Source organism: Sebastes fasciatus, chromosome 22 (assembly GCF_043250625.1).
Source record: "Sebastes fasciatus isolate fSebFas1 chromosome 22, fSebFas1.pri, whole genome shotgun sequence".
Lineage (NCBI taxonomy): Eukaryota > Metazoa > Chordata > Actinopteri > Perciformes > Sebastidae > Sebastes > Sebastes fasciatus.
In genome coordinates, this window is record NC_133816.1 from 15,475,597 (window position 1) to 15,492,492 (window position 16,896).

Consider the following 16,896-nt stretch of genomic DNA (forward strand, 5'->3'; position numbering starts at 1 on the left):
ATGTAGGCCGTCCCTGTTGGCTAGCGGACTTTAGTTTGTTTCCTTACTCATCATAGCTCTTGTACTCTTACTTGGTTTAATGTTAAGTCACTGCATCTTCTAACAGAACAACACCACGGTTGAATTTCAGCCTACATGCACATTTTTTTCAGCTCATAATTGTTGAATCAGAGCATAAAACCAATGATCACTTGATCTTTATGAATCAAGAACCCATAGTCCAACAATGGCATGTTTAAATCGAAAATCAAATCGTGACCGTAGAAGTAAAAGTCAAATCGAATCGAGGATTTGGGGAATTGTGACATCCCGAATTAAAACGCTTTCAAGCAAAAATGCTAAACATTTCCTGGTACCATCTTCTCGGTCATTAAGATTTGCCGCTTTTCCTTTGTTTTATGTGACAGTAAAGTCATTATCTTTGGGTTCTGGACTGCTTTTCTGACAAAACAAGACATTTAAAGACATCACCATGGGCTCTGGGAAATGTTGATTGTAAATGTTTCACTACTACTACCAATTCTGTCATTTTATAGGCCCAAAAAATGATTCAATAAATCAAGAAATTAATCAGCATATTAATCAATAATGGAAAATAAACGCTACGTCCAAATGGTTCACAAGCAACGTTTTGCCACAGTTGATTCATACAACCACCTAAACATTAAAACTAAACATGATGAAGATTTCAAGGCCATGAAAACTACCAGAAAGTCTGCCCCTTGACCACACAAACATCCTAAATGGGAGTGCGTCACCATACCTCCCAAGATGTCATGGGTTCCTTAAGGGCGGCACATGATGTGCATCAACACACAGACGTCTATTGTTTAAAATGAAGCTCACAGACCAGCGTCATTGCATCACCATATGCCATTATCCTATTTCCCAGCACCAATGCTTGTCAACGCCCGAGAGAAGCAGCAACTATATCACATTATAGCTTCCTGAAATGACCCACCCAGGCTGCGGTACCTGGACTATGTCCTCTGGTGTGGGCAGTCAAGAGTTCTGAGAGAAAGTCAACAAGTCACGATGGTCTTTTTTTATCAAGACTTCTAATATGTTGAGGTTCATTCCTTACAACTAAGCAGCCACATGCTGGATTAGAATGTACCAATACGTCTTTTTGTCAGGGACTAGATGTTCTCGCTACTTTATGCCAGGTATCTGCGATGACGCAACGCACCCCTTATACCTTCTTCAAAACATGTCAGATGTGATCGTATTTCACTCTTGCCTATCACACAGGTATCTACGATTAACCAACAACAGGTGAGCGCTGCAGGTAGCTGGCTCACGACGGACAAAGATTCTTCCCAAAACTTTTCATCAAGAGTATCTCAGAGTTTAAGACAATGGATTTCTCCCAGAGACATTATATAACGCGATCATAATTCATTACGAGAGCGGCGGGAGACGTTGGGGAGTGTTTGAGAGCAGCTCTCTGGGGGCTGGACACACGGCCGCTTTCACACATTCCTCACTAATCTGATTATCCAACAGGAGAGAGGGAGTTATGGAGGGGAGTGAGAGTCAACCAGACAGGAGAGAGAAAGGAGTGTAGAGCTCAATGGAGTAGAAAGGGAGATAAATAAGAGAGAGAGAGAGAGATATGTCTAATTTGCTTTTAACTTGGAGCCAAAATCATAAATTGAGTTTTAAGGAAAATTTTACTAAAACTCATCTTTTGGCCATCATTACTACCAGATATAACACTCACTAGGGGTGGGAATAGGATCGAATATAGTCTGTAATTCTCTCTCTTTATTTGTTTTTACTTATTAATATGTGTATGTATGTTTGTATGTATATATGTATGTGTATGTATATATGAATATATATATATATATATATATATATATATATATATATATATATATATATATATATATATATTCTTTCTTCCTTTTCTATTATTGTTTTACTTTCTCCCTTTTTTAATTTATTTAATTTAATTTATTTATTTAATTTATTTAATTTATTTTATTTCTTGACTTGTATTGATCACAATTGTGACTACTGTTATTTTGTTATCATATATGATAAGTTTATTCATGCAATTATCTTGAAAAAAGGGAAAAAACACAATAAATATATTGTTTAAAAAAGAATATAGTCGATGTTTCGGTGTATAAAACAACTATATCGCGAACATCGACTACAAATTGTCATGTCATGTTTTTAAGCCACCCCGCCGGCATGAGACTCGCTTTGGCATTACCTTACGGCGGCTCCCTCTCATAGACACACACATACGTCATAGACTCCACGCCCATCCAGCCCACTCTCCTGGGTCAAGTGTGTGTGACGTATGGCGTGTTTTGGTCTGGAGGGGAAGCAGAAGGGAAGCGAAGAGAGAAGGACTGAGCCCGGAGAAAACGAAAGAACTGAAGCGACAAAGCGAGTACGGTAGCGAGAACACGACCAAAGAAGAAGGGCCCCGAGCCGGGTTTGAATCTGCGACCCTCTTGCAGTGAGGCGGCAGCGCTAACCACCGTGCAGGCCACAACCTGAATAAATATTCATATTTTACGTTCCGATTTTTAAACTTCCAACGTCACAGATTCAAAAAGTTTCGCCTGACATGCGTGGATCAGGTTCCATTTGTGTGTGGATTTTTGAGACTATTTTCCAGCTCCACACAGATCCACAACTGCATGCAGCGTTTAAGTACTGGTGGAAAACTGGGACATCTGGGCTTTTTTGGTGAAATCGTGTGTAATTTCAAAGTGGGAAAGACATTTTTCCAAATAGACTGAATAGCTCATCACCTCTTGATTGGAATACATACTTTTACCAACTACTATATATACTCAGTACACAATACAGTAGCCGAAATATATGGTTGTTCTTCTGCAGACAGGAGAGAACACCGGACATCCCGGTGCTCATCCTCTGAAGTGAGTAGACGCTAAACCACCCGTTGTTAGCAAAATGTGTATGCTTTGCAATATGAATATAACATATAGGGTATGATGTATAGCATCCTATACATAAGGGTCATTAAGTCATCTACACTCATCAAACACTATTGCCTCCCAGCATCATCATCTTCCACAGGGCTCTGAAGCATCTTGAAACTTGACTTCACGGTCAGATCGAAGCATCATCAATCATGTCAACTAATCTGTCAGTCTCTATTTAAAGGAGATCAATTCCTAAAAGCATCCCCACTGTAAAGCGCCTTACTCACACATACCCTGGATCACTTTCACCATGCCCTGCTTTTATATTTCACAGAGAACAACCACTGTTCCATTTACTGGTTCTTAGAGCTTTGTGCAACCTGTACAATACTTCACCTCTACTGGGGTGGTCAAAAAGCTAACCCTGTGTGTGTGCATGTGCCATTAAAACCTAAAGAAAGCCCTCTAGATCACCAAAGACGTGGAGGGGAAAGTGAAGTGGCACGGAGCGAGAAGGACCACCCTCAAACAAGGCCCGAGGGCGAGCAGAAAATACCTCTTCATGCAAACAAAACCACCCGCGCCCTTTCTTCAAAAACTCACTCCATATAACAAAGCCGAGTCGTAACCGAGGCGGCCCCGGGTTCGAATCCGACCTCCGGCCAATTCCGTATGTCGCCCCCTCTCACTCTCTCTCTTCCCTTTTCTAAAACTGTCCACTGTCGTATCAATAAAGGATGGAAAATGCCAAAAAAATACTCACTCCTGTTTCTCTTTCCCTTTCTCTGGCATTCAGCTCCCTGCTTCACTTCCACTTTCTGTATTCTTTCCCTCTAATTGTCAGTCCTTCACTCCAACTCCATTGTGCATAAAGACATACATGTATTTGTGCATGGATTGCATACTTTGGACAGTGCAATTCATTTTTTTTTTTTACAAAACACATTTCGATCAGTTGTCTAATATTTGCAAACACGTATCCCACATATTCATTTAATTACAGATGTATTCTCAGTGGCGTTGGGCCGCTGAAAAGAAAGTCAAACCAGTTCAATATTAAACCAACAACCGACCGGACCACTAGGGTGTCACACTAGACTCTCTACCAAAACTCAGAGAAGCGTATATAAGCACTAAAATGAGAATAGTTGGTCCACCTTAAAAGGTCAGCCCGCCTTAAGTGAGCCTGGGCCAAAGTTGTCGTTAACTTCGGGGACTAACCCATTTCATTTTAACCAGCAGGTGGCAGCGAGCAAGGCACGGGTCTTGAGGAGTTGTAGCATTTATTCACCGACAAATAAACTGTACACACACTGCACTGCTACGTTCAGTTATAGTATACTCATCTCTCTCTCTCTCTCTCTTTCTCTCAGATACTCTTCTTTTCTCGTCACCCCAAACAACACATGTACCTTCTAACCTAAAAAATGAGACCTTCCGCGACTTTCTGGGTTTCCTTTATCAGCCTGTAGACTGCTTTTAATGTGAAGAATGCGCCTCAATGTTTTGACCGATGCTCGCTCGCACAAGGGTGAGCAACGGGGCGCTGACTGTCGTTGACTGGCTCTTACCACATTTGCTGTTTCAACACTTGGCTTTGTATGACAAATGATAGGAGCTCTCTCCTAAAAAAACATTGAATCCCTCCAACCCCACACACACTAAGACGCAAACCCACGAAAAAAACACCTCGACATGTCGGAGGGATGTTTTCACTCGCTGTGAGGTATTCACACTTCCCGGAGCTCAGAACAAAGGGGGTTTTCCTGGGTGAAGTGTGTGTGTGTGTGTGTTTTTCGCGAGGCAACGGGATCATGTTTGGGTCGCGGAGAGAACTCGAGACCCTGCGGCTCTGTTATTGTTGTCGGTGCAAAAAATGCTTAGCCAGTTCGGAGGGGAGTAGTGCTCTTCCCAGAATACAGCTGTTGTGATTGACAGCCCACTGACAGACACTATCCCACTCGGAGTATGTGTGTGTGTGTGTTTTTTAGGTGTCTGTTTTTTGTTACCGACAGCGTCTTTAACACTTCGGGGATGTGTTTAGTCTGGGGATTTGACAAGCTTTCAGGTCAGGATCTGTCTCCACACACACACACAAGGCTTAAAAGACTTTGCGTCATAATTTAAGCTTCAAATATCAGTGGTTCTACGGTGACACACAAATGTGTCTGCCAATAACAAACTATCATCATCATCATCATCGGTCTCAGTCTTGCCCGGGGTCAATTTTCGTAATGAAAAAAACTTTCTGGCAGCAAGAAGAGACATTTTCTGGGGTTTTTTCCTGATTTTGTCGAGGCGGCTGTGGCTCAGGAGGTAGAGCGGATCATCGCCCGGCTCCTCCTGTACACATGTTGAAATCCTTGATAGGAATGTCATGAGGACTGATAATTTTGGTACCAAGTCAATGCCAAAATTCGGAAAACTTGACGGTACTTGTTTTTGGGACGCAATAAACTCACGCGCCCTATCTTTTCCCTGATAATGTGATATTGTGAACAACACATCCGTGTTGAAATCGGCATGAGGAGAGCTAGTTGATAACATTAACAGGAGGTGCCATTGATTTACATTATGATACATTCAAGCTCTATTCAGTAAAAAAAAACTAAAAACGAGTAAAGGTAAATTCTAATGTTATCATGATGTGTTTAAATGTTATCTTGTAAAATGCAGTTTTTACACTCTTTTATTACCGTTTGCATTCTCGTTTTTGTTAAACAGATCATAATTCTCTTTCTGTTATCTATTTTATATTGCTGTGAAAACATCATCTTCAAACAACTGGATTTATTCAAGTTTCTCACCCAAAAAAGATTACATTTGAACACATCAGGATAGCACTAGAATTTACCTTCACCCAATACTCAATTTTACTGAATAGAGCCTGAACGCATCATAATGCAAATCAATGGCTGTTAAGCTCTCGTCCTGCCGATTTCGACGTGGATTTGATGTTCACATTGCAGCATTATCAGGGAAAAATATAGTGAGTTTACTGCGTCCCAAACAGTCTTCTAACGGTACCATCAGGTCTCCACATGTTAACATATCACAATGGTATAAGAGCAGCGTGATGATCAAATTAAAAACTGACATTAAAGTTGTTTGGGGAAACATCTGCTGTTACCAGCCAAAACAGGATGTCCAGGTACAAATCCTTTTTTCTAGTTCTAAGCTGTAGCTGTATGTTCCAGGTGATAGACCCCACCCAACCCCAACCCCAACCCCAACCCCAACCCCAACAGATGCATGAGAAGCCTAAACCATTTAACGAGCCAACCAGCCAATCATCTCCAGTGAGCACTTTCTGTGGTTTCTGGGAAACTTAATTGCATCGTGGCTTTGAGAGTTACAGTAAGATGGTGGTTGTTGTTAATGGAGGTTGGTTTATGGTTTTGGCATCGTCATGGTTACTGCCTCCGATGAGCCACCAGAACACAGCAGGGCATCGCTGGCAAGCGTTCATTTGGGACACACGATTAAATAAGCGACTACACACGCAAACATCCTACGTTTCCAACACTGATGAATATGACAGCTTTCACATTTTGTTAAGTTATGATGCACCTGAACTTCACACCAAAACTAAAGAATATCAGAACACCAGAGTCTCCCTGACTATTTAGTGCGTCTATAATCCAGTAAAAATCATATCTGTAGCTGAAACTATTAGTCTATTAAACGATAAGTTGATCCACAGATAGTAATCAAATTGTTTCAGTTGTTAAACAGAGCAAAAATGTAAAATATTCACTTGTTCCAGCTTTTAAAATGATGACAACTGCTCCTTATTTGCCTTTTCATGACTTAAAAAAGACTGTATGTACTGGTAAATCTGTTCTGCGGCGCTGCTGGTGAAAAGCTGTGATAGTCATGCGATATTACAGTCGTAAATGTTTCATAAAGGGTTTGTAAAGCCTCGACTTGCAGAGAGAGAGAGAGAGAGAGAGAGTTGTGAACACATCAGAGGACGGGCCGATGCTGCATTAGTTTACGATGAAAGACAAGCTGTCTCGCTCTCTCCCCGTTTCTCAGGTCTGTAATTATGAGGTTTGTGTGTTTTCTTCTTCCCATTGGACATGCCAAGCAAACATCAGAGCGGGGGGCTGACTGCTATTGAACGGTACAGGTGGTTTCGCCGTACGAGCAGATGCCTCCTCGACCGCAAATACACATCTGCAAAAAAAAACCCTGATGTGAAGAAAGAAGAGGGGGAGAAGAAAGGGGGTTAGAGACGTTAGAGATGGAGCGACGCTGACGGAGGTTTACTGAAGATATGAGAGAAGAGGAGGAAACGGGGTGGGCGAAAGAGGGCTTCTCCAATAGCAGGCTAAAGACAGAGGACGGCGATGATGCTCCCTTTGGTATCTCTTTAAAAAAGATAATTAGAGGGTGCTTGGTTAAAAGAAACCACAGGCCCAGGAAAAGGGAGATGGGGTAAAAGGGGAGGAAAGGGATCTGTATGGAAGCTCCCAGCTTTGGGATTCTATCTTCTGGTGGGAATAAGGGACATGTGGTTTCCTTGATTGGACTGGGAATGGTAGCTGCCTGGGTGTGAGAAATGAGTATCACATTGAACAGAGCTTTCTCATTAGTGAGGTTATGGAAGTTGCAGAACTACCAAGCTGTCATTCATGTATCCACTGATGACATAACCAAACCCAACCCAGATACAAGAAGCTGGGCTCTGGAATTATCACAAACTGTGGATGCACTGATGGTATTAATGACTAATCCAGTCTTAAATACAGTTTCTTCATTAATATCATTAGAAGATCAGGATGTAGTATTATAGAATTACCACTATCGTTTTTTTATCAGCACCACAAAACTCCCTGGCTGATGCTAGACCTATATTATGACTTAGGGGGGCTGTAGCTCAGCAGGTAGAGCGGGTCGTCCTTTAAAAACAAAGTTGGCAGTTTGATCCCCGCATATTTATGTGTCCTTGAGCGAGACACTGAATCCAAACTTGCTCCCTGGGTGCTTCACAGCAGCCCACTGCTCCCAATCCTTAGAAAGGGTTAAAGGCAGAGGTCACAAAAAATAACATGTTTTTGTTTTTGTTTTTTTATAAAAAATTAAGGCTGTAAATCGATTCAAATATTTAATCACGATTAATCGCATGATTGTCCATGATTAATCACGATTAATCACATGATTGTCCATGATTAATCACGATTAATCGCAAATTAATCGCAGTTTTTATCTGTTTAAAATGTACCTTAAAGGGAGATTTGTCAAGCGTTTAACACTCTTATCAACATGGGAGTGGACAAATATGCTTGCTTTATGCAAATGTATGTATATATTTATTATTACAAATCAATTAACAACACAAAACAATGACAAATATTGTCCAGAAACCCTCACAGGTACTGCATTTAGCATTAAAAATATGCTCAAATCATAACATGGCAAACTGCAGCCCAACAGGCAATAACAGCTGTCAGTGTGTCAGTGTGATGACTTGACTATGACTTGCCCCAAACTGCATGTGATTATCATAAAGTGGGCATGTCTGTAAAGGGGAGACTCGTGGGTACCCATAGAACCCATTTTCATTCACATATCTAGAGGTCAGAGGTCAAGGGACCCCTTTGAAAATGGCCATGACAGTTTTTTCCTCGCCAAAATTTAGCTTAACTCCGTAGCGTTATTTATCCTCCTTCACGACAGCTTCGCTCGAGCTTTAAAACTGAACCTGTAACAACCTAAAAAACTGCAAGTTGCGTTAATGTATTGAAGTAATCAGTGGGATGCTCTCACTGTCATCTACAACATCTCTCCGGTGTCTCTCTCGACAGCTCCAGGACCTTTTCATCTATCAGATGACAAACAAATCCACATAAACACATGGAAATGACACATGCCTACATATTATGTGCTCACGAGTGCGTCAATTTGTCCAGCCCCTTGCTTTGTTTTTGTTGTTCTCTTCAGGAGGGCCTCCCTTAATCTGACCTCTTGCTGTGTTAACCCCCCCACCACCACATCACCCCCACTACATTATAGCTACACCCCGTCATGGCACGCCGCTAATGCAGCTTTGGTCATGTAATCCTAAAAAGCTTTGTCCAAGACAGACAGACAAGCCTAACAAGTTAACAGGCTCATCCTTTTTACAACAATAAGCCTATTAAAAGACGCCTGGTGAGGCGCATCAGAAATGATCCTCTCTCAATGGACCCAAAAGGTAACCATGAAGACTAAATAGCACTATTTGAGCTTTACATTTTGAGGCAGGAGTCCAAAGGTAAATGCTTGGGTGATGATGATGATGAAGGTTGAATCAGTAGGCCGGTTGCCAGTTGTGTTCAAGCCATATGAATCTGTCCTTGGCATCCATCAGGTTTCGTGCCCCCCCCCCCCCCCCCCCTTCTTCTCCCTGTGTTTTTCCAGATGAATATTGACACAGGGGGGAAGGCCGGCAGGGCTATGATTAGTCGGTCTGAAATTAAAGTCTATGTTCCCGCAGGCCAACTTACTGACAGGCCGGCTTTGGAAGGATAGAGGGAGAGATTACAAACTCATTTCTCCTCATCTCTCCTCTCTACTTCTGGGATTCGTCTTCCCCCACCACCACCACCACCAAAAAGGAGGGGCTCGCACGTGAAAGCTTTTAAACTTCAATCATCTTGGAGGGCGAATGGGCTTTCAGGACGAGGGTTGGGGAGGGAAAGCAACCCCCCAACCCAACTCTAAAGCAGAACCAAATGGGCCAAGTGGGCCAGAACGGTGACACTCTGTACCCGTTCTGCCCACATCACACACCCCCCCCCGATTAATTGCTCGTCAACTCGGTCTTTCCGTGAGGAAAGCTGTAATAATAAATGGCAATAAACACTTAAACACTTGTGCATTTTCTGCCCCCAAAACATGGCACCCCGTAAGTGGGAGAGCTCTCGAGCGAGGACTTGTTGAAAGGGATCCTTGACTCGCCAAAAGAGCTCGCTGTGTTTCCACCAGCAGCTCAAGTCAACGGTGGAGAGAAGAGCAAGTCAGGGACCAGTACAGACGTTGGTCTTCTTCATGCTCAAACCCACCAGCTTTTATCACAGCAACAGTTTGGACTGCAACTATGGAACCACTGAGATCTTGGAGGCGGAGTAAATCTGAGTAGATCTTTTTAGCAGAGTTCATGTTTTGGGGTCCTTTGACACGGCTGACCAACCGCAAACCATCTTTGTGGTTTGAGACCCACAAGTAGTCACTACATCACCAAGCACACAGCATCACATCGAGCCGCTTCCTGGTATGACTGCTCCTCTGATCACATACTGTAAGATGGGAAAACGTACAGTCTGATTACATATTAGATAAATAGTACTACTAAAACATATCATTATCAGTATAACCATGTGTTTAAACGTGTCCCGTAAGTGTTTCTTTTTGTAGACTGTAAAGTATTAATTCATGGGCAAACAGGATATTTCTGGGCATGGAAATGCTAAAAGGTAAAATGAGGTTGCTGCTTCAAAATGTAAAACATTGGGAGTATAGGGCTGGAACAGTTTTGTGCATTCACTCCGAACCGTCACAGTACGGGGTTAAACAGCCACGTCCAGAATATATGGTATGTAGATTGATGCACATAGTCCAATGCGGAACCAAAGTTCACAAGTGTTGAGTCCCGCCTGGAAACTTTTAGACGTTCACTTTTAGCAACATTTAGCACAACAAGCTGGTTGCCGTGCAAAGTCAGTCACACTACAGCTAACGCACGTTCGACAGCATCACCCAGATGTGCCGATCAATCAACGCTCCTCCTGATGCACAAGTTTTTATTTAGTTTTATTCTATGTATAAGACAGTTTAATAACCTATTGTGACCTGTTGCCTTTTGAGAAAGTGTTTGTTCAGTGTTTGTAGTGTAATACACAAGTGTTTGAAATATTCCTTGTTTTTTTATGGACATAGTTTACCAAAGTTGCCAGTGGGCAAAATGCTACCACAGTCCCCAGCAGGAGGATGTTGTCTCTATTTGCACCATTCAAAATAGATGTAAAGAAAATGTATTCTTTTTTTCCGCTGTACTGAACTCGTACTGAACCGTGACTCCAAACAATGGCATGAACCCAACCTGACCTCTGTGTACCGTTAAAACCCTATTGGGGTACAAGGCTACATAAAACTTAAAAGGCCGCAATCTTTACTAGGCAAACCACCATAAACCAAAAAAAGAGTGAAGCGTTAACTAATAACTTTTCCCCTAAAGGTGATTTTCCTGATTCCCATAAATATGTTGTTAAATTGGGTAAACTTGCTGGGTTTACCATCTATTACATCCCTGCATATTGGTTGTCATAAACTCCCGTTGGTTAAACCCCTCGTCCAAAGTCAACACACGATCTGCTACATTCTCGTGTGCCGCTGAGATGTGATTACAACCCCTTCCACACAATGGATGTCTGTCAGAACCTCACCAAATGCCAGGCAGAGAAGCGCCGCTGTGGGCTACCTGATACCCTGCAGCTGCTGGCGGAGGTCCTGTTATTGTGGGACGCCTTTCGCTGCTATACAAGCAGGAGAAATTAGAGATATGGAGCACATTTTGTGTTGTCATTCCGGGATCATGTTAGGAAACCTGTGGGCGGTGGCGGTGGAGTTACCCCGATGCTGACCTGGACTTTTGTAATATGGGACTGGGCACTGGCGGCTTTAGTCGAGCTGGGAAGTAAGTGGATGAAAAGTGATGCTTTTAATAACTTTTATGTATAGAGCTGTTGAGGTGGATGAACTATGACCTGATGGAGGGAATAAAAGATAGGATTTACCAATTAATTTCATTCAAGTAGCATTTAAGTCAGCCTAAAAGTCTAATCCGATACCAAAAAGGTGGTTAGACTGAGTGAGGTAGGTATACCTTTCTCCTGCTGTTGGGTACTACCAAGTCTTGAAGGTCACGTTTGTATTATTTCAAATCTAGGCCATATTATTTTATGTTTCAGTAAAGCATGCAACATATTATGTGCTGTTGATGTATCTACATCTGTTGTCTAGCAATGATGAGTTAATGAAAACCAGACTTGTTTTTTAAGGTTACAAAACTAGAAAAAAACAATTAAATTACATAACAATGGGCTGAAATTATCATATGATACATCAAACTCTTCAGGATACAAGATTATGACAACTTCAACACCAGAAATAAAAAGCAATGAGGCTAGTTTTCACTTTGGGGGTCACTTTGAGGGTAAAGGGGGAATCTTCCTATATTGTATTTTTTCCATCCATTGAGTGAAAAGATGCTGCTATTAAAAGTCCAAGATGAAATCTGTCTTGGGTACAATCTAACAAAGCGTCTACTCTCCAATATGGCCTACAAGCTCTCCTGTTAATCCATGATCACTCCACCAAATTCCACTGTGGTAGGTAGCCTGAAACTAAGCCGAAAAGTTTCAATTTAATCAATCTACAAGGAATGCACAGCTCGTAAAAATAAAAGGTCAAGCTCTTAACACAAAAAAGGTCTCGCTTCACATTTACGAGGTGTGCATTTGTGCATATAAAGGCCACATTAAATTGCCAGATGATTGAATGGAGTTTGGCGTGAAGTTCCTACTACATAGACACTAAACAAGCGACCGCAATGACACTGTCTAGAGCCAACTGTCTCTCCACAGTCTCTCCTCCCTCTAACCTCCTCCCACCCATCCAGTCAGTCAGAAAACCAGACCATCTTTGTAGAAATATTGCTCAATTTGAAACAACTTTTTCAGCTGGAACTGGCTATTGACAGATGACACATTGCTGTTTCTATGAAGATAATGTTGACACAACATCATCTGGGAGGCGCGATGTGCTCTACGTAAGATAAGATAAGATAAGATAAGATAAGATATTCCTTTATTAGTCCTGAAGTGGGGAAATTTGCAGTGTACAGCAGCAAAGAGGATAGTGCAAAAAAAACAAGATGCATCAGCTAACACAGTAAAAAAGGAGCTAAACAAAGTGCAACAAAATGTGAACCATTTAAATATAAAAATAGGAGCAGTATACACAGTATTGGCAATAAACAGACTATTAACACAATTGCACAAGTGGAAAATGATATTGCACAATGAGAATGAAATGTGTATAGTTTCACCCTATAATGGGATATATCCAGCAGATACTGATACAATAGTTTACTGTAAATCCAATCATGTCACTGTCTAATGAATCAACTGTAGCAATTTCACAATAAAAGGTTTGTATTGAAATTGTTACTTTTTAGCAAAACAAATGCTTTTGTATAATAAGATTATTAGTCTTAATGTTATAGAAGATGGAAAAAAAATACAAGTAGGATGTGGAAGTGGATGTGCTGTACATAAAGTTTCACTCTACAATGGCATATATATCCAGCAGATACAGATAGTTTACTGTAAATCCAATCATACTGTCTAATAAATCAAACTGTAGCAATTTCACAATAAAAGGTTTGTATTGAAATCATCACTTTTAGCAAAACAAATGTTTTTTGAATAATAAGACTATTAGTTTAAATGGTATAGAATATGGAAAAAACTACAAGTGCAATATTGAAAATACAAGTATATGCTGTGAAATGCCCCAGAAGCAGCAGGCCTACAAGAGAGCACAGGGCTATAGAAAGCCAGACCGTTATGGAGGTTGAGGTTGACTCACCCCTGCTGGAAGTGAACAGAACAGGGTCGCTCCTCATCGTGAAGTCTCACTCATCTAATCCAGCCCAGAGGTAAAATCCACACACAGAGAGACACAAACAAAACCAGTCTGTGCCTTCACTTTCTAACCTTCCTTCTCTACTAATAAACCGGCCACTGAAACGTCTCTCTGTTTCCTTTCAAACTTTTCTCTCCGGATCTTTCTCCTCCTCCTCCTCCTCCTCCTCTTTCCCTTCCTTCCTCCTCCCCTCTGAACGCCTCTCTCTCTCTCTCTCCTGCAAACTGCCTGCATGGATACTTATGCTGCATTTAAAGACCATAGGAAATTAAACAACTCCCAGCCTGGATTATGGATTTATCTTAAAGGTCCCATATCGTGCTCATTTTCAGGTTCATACTTGTATTTTGTGTTTCTACAAGAACATGTTTTCATGCTTTAATGTTCAGAAAACCCTTTATTTACCTCATACTGTCTGCCTGAATATACCTGTATTTACCCTCTGTCTGAAATGCTCCGTTTTAGCGCATTTCAACTGAATTGCAACGGAATTGCGTTGCCAGGCAACAGTTTAGGTCCATGTTTACTTCCTGTCAGCTGATGTTATTTACATACACTGCAACAGGAAATAAACTGGGACACATTTAGAATGTTTACGTTTAAAACTGTGGAATGGTCTAAATATTGTTTATTTGTGACATCACAAATGGACAGAAATCCTAACGGCCTGTTTCAAATGCACATTTCTGAATACGGGCGTACGTGTGTATTTCTCCGTATATTGAGCGTTTTGCTAGTTTAACAGTATTTATATAGTACGTAAAACTGCTTTATAATATAAAAAACATGAAAATCTCACATTTTTTACAATATGGGACCTTTAAAGCTGCAGTAGGCAGAATATTTTTGGCATCATTGGGCAAAAAATTCCATAATAACCTTTCAGCATATAGTAATTCAAGTGTTCTGAGAGACTTCTGTACCTCCTCATGTCTCTGTTTTCAGGCTTTAAAAAAATCTAGCCCGTAATGGGAGACTTTGGCCAATCACAGGTCATTTCAGAGAGAGAGCGCGTTCCTATTGGCTGTGCTCCGACTGGTGGGCGGTGCTTGGTATTTCCTCAGCAGATCACAACATGGCTACCGGGTCACAAACGTTCTCATTTTACAGCTAAACAGTACACTGTTAAATGTTCTGAAACACATTTGAGAGAAATAGGCATTACAGTAACAGAATATTGATTCATATTTGATCAGATGTCAGACTCCAGCTCAGCTCTGATTGGTTATTTTCCTCCAGCCTGTTGAAATCTTGCAGTGATCACTTTGCTTGTAATTTGAATGATCTACACATTGAAGCTTAGTTTACTCTTTCACTTCTCGGATGTTACTCTGGAGAAATTTGTGTAAATGCAAAAGATTCTGCTTCTGTAAACTTCCTGCACCGTAGTAAGAGTTTAGTCTATCCAGAAGAATTCTAAACCTGTAACTTCAAAACTCCTTCAGATTGGTTTTAACCAGCTTAACCATCACAGTTTGCCACATACAGGAGAAGAAGGAAAAAAAACAATAGAAGAGAGTATGAGGCTAGCTTTCCTAATTACACCCCATTACCATAAGCTGCAGATTCCCCCCCATCCCCAGGGGCAGGAGCCAGTCTGAGTTCAATATCCCATCTGCCACCAAGGGAGGAGGAGGAGGAGCAAGGGAGGAGGGAGGGGTACCGAATGTTTTTTTTTTATTGTTTTCTTCAGGGCTGCACTTTTCCAGTGAGGAACCTGAGACTAAGGGAGGGAACAGTGTGGAGAGAAAGAATAATGTCCCGGCTCACCTTTCAGTTCCACCAGTTTCTAGGAGAACCACAGACTGGCAGAGGTTGTTAAAGTGTATTTCCCTAAAGGATAATCACCATAATGTTCCTGTAACTGACCTCGTCCTGTAGGGAGTGTGTGTGTGTGTGTGTGTGTGTGTGTGTGTGTGTGTGTGTGTGTGCTCAGTAGAGACGCGTCTTCCCTGTTGCCATAGGATTCGACAAAAGTTGAATATACCAGCTCGTTATCTCTGCACGCTGTAGGCTAACATTTTTCCGTCACTCAGGCGTTATTGTTTTCCCACCCGCTTTGCGACAAGTCTCGCCCTAATGCGCTGTGATTGGCTGGCATTACTGTGCTGTGATTGACCAACTACGACCTGGTCAAGCCCCCAGGAAGAGCGCCGATCATTGATCCCAACTTTTGTAGTCGCCAAACGGCGCTACTACAACTTCCGTGTCTTTCACGTGATGCCATTGGGCCCAAAAATACTTTTTCCCATAGACTTACATTGGGAAAGAGAAGGCTGTAACTCAGTGGATCATTTTTTTTTTCATGTAAATAAACCCCCCAGTACGAACACTCTAATAGCCCTTATTTAAATCATTAGGTTTTAAAAGTTGTAAAACGCACTGATAGCCGAATCAAGAGTTATTTCCCTTCCTCCGTTCATGTGAATGAGACCCAGACCCGGGCTGGAGCGCAAGCCGTGACGACAGCGTGACGTTGGGACCCCGTGATGGAGTCATGTGACCAAGCGGACGCTACTGCGCGTGTTCCATGTGCCCAGGTACTTTTCCAGGCGGAAGTCGAGCCATTTTGTCTTTATGTGCCACTGAGCAGCTTTCATAGGAATGAACGGGGCCACGCCTATGACGCCGTATCCAGTTCTTTTAATACATCCATGGCTGATAACCCGTTAATAACACCCCTTGGAAATCAAAAATGAACTGAGAGGTTCCAGACTATTTCACATTCACGATTTGGTCTGGTGATGTCAGGCCAGCAAAGAGCCACACACATAAAGATTGTGGGACCAAACAACTCTCCAGATTTGACCTTCATTAAAACTCACTTTGGCGATCTGAAGCTAATAGAGCCAGACAACCTCAAGAGGCAGGCTGGGATTGGTATGTTTTTTTTACGGGCAGAAGAACGGACAGCCCGTTCATTCTATTGCACATCGTATGAAGGCCAGATGACCCTGAAGTCAGTTAATTGCAGTGGAGAAATCCAGTGGGAGGATTTCTGCTTGAGCCATGAGAGTCTTATCAGGGTGAGTTATGATGATGGAGAGGGAGTGAGTGGTGGTGAACATGTGTGCTGAAATGATGAGCGATGAAAGAATGGACGGATCACAGTGAAAAAGCACACTTATCTATGCTGTAATGTGTGTGTGTGTGTGTGTGTGTGTGCACTGGATGGATGTTTGGCTCTGTTGTATAAAAGTCAACAGTGACATCAGTGTTTGGCCCCTGACTGAGATTAAATCTAATAGAGACTGAGATAGTGTAATAACTTGGCCCGGTCAGCCATCAACCTGTC

At 41.9% G+C, this 16,896-nt stretch overlaps 1 protein-coding gene across 4 annotated transcripts in view; it reads right to left on the bottom strand.

Annotated features, from left to right (window-relative positions):
• afap1 (actin filament associated protein 1) overlaps window positions 1–16,896 on the bottom strand; it is a 77,846-nt gene that overhangs the window by 41,727 nt on the left and 19,223 nt on the right. Inside the window, exon 1 of one of the 4 annotated variants that reach the window (XM_074623542.1) lies at window positions 13,545–13,779. The exons of 2 other annotated variants lie outside the window; for them this stretch is intronic. In XM_074623542.1, coding sequence (XP_074479643.1) covers window positions 13,545–13,581 — 37 coding nt within the window. In that variant the 5' untranslated portion in view covers window positions 13,582–13,779. Of the gene's footprint in view, window positions 1–13,544; window positions 13,780–16,896 lie in introns of those variants that run through there. One more of the 4 variants, XM_074623544.1, reaches the window with a different exon arrangement.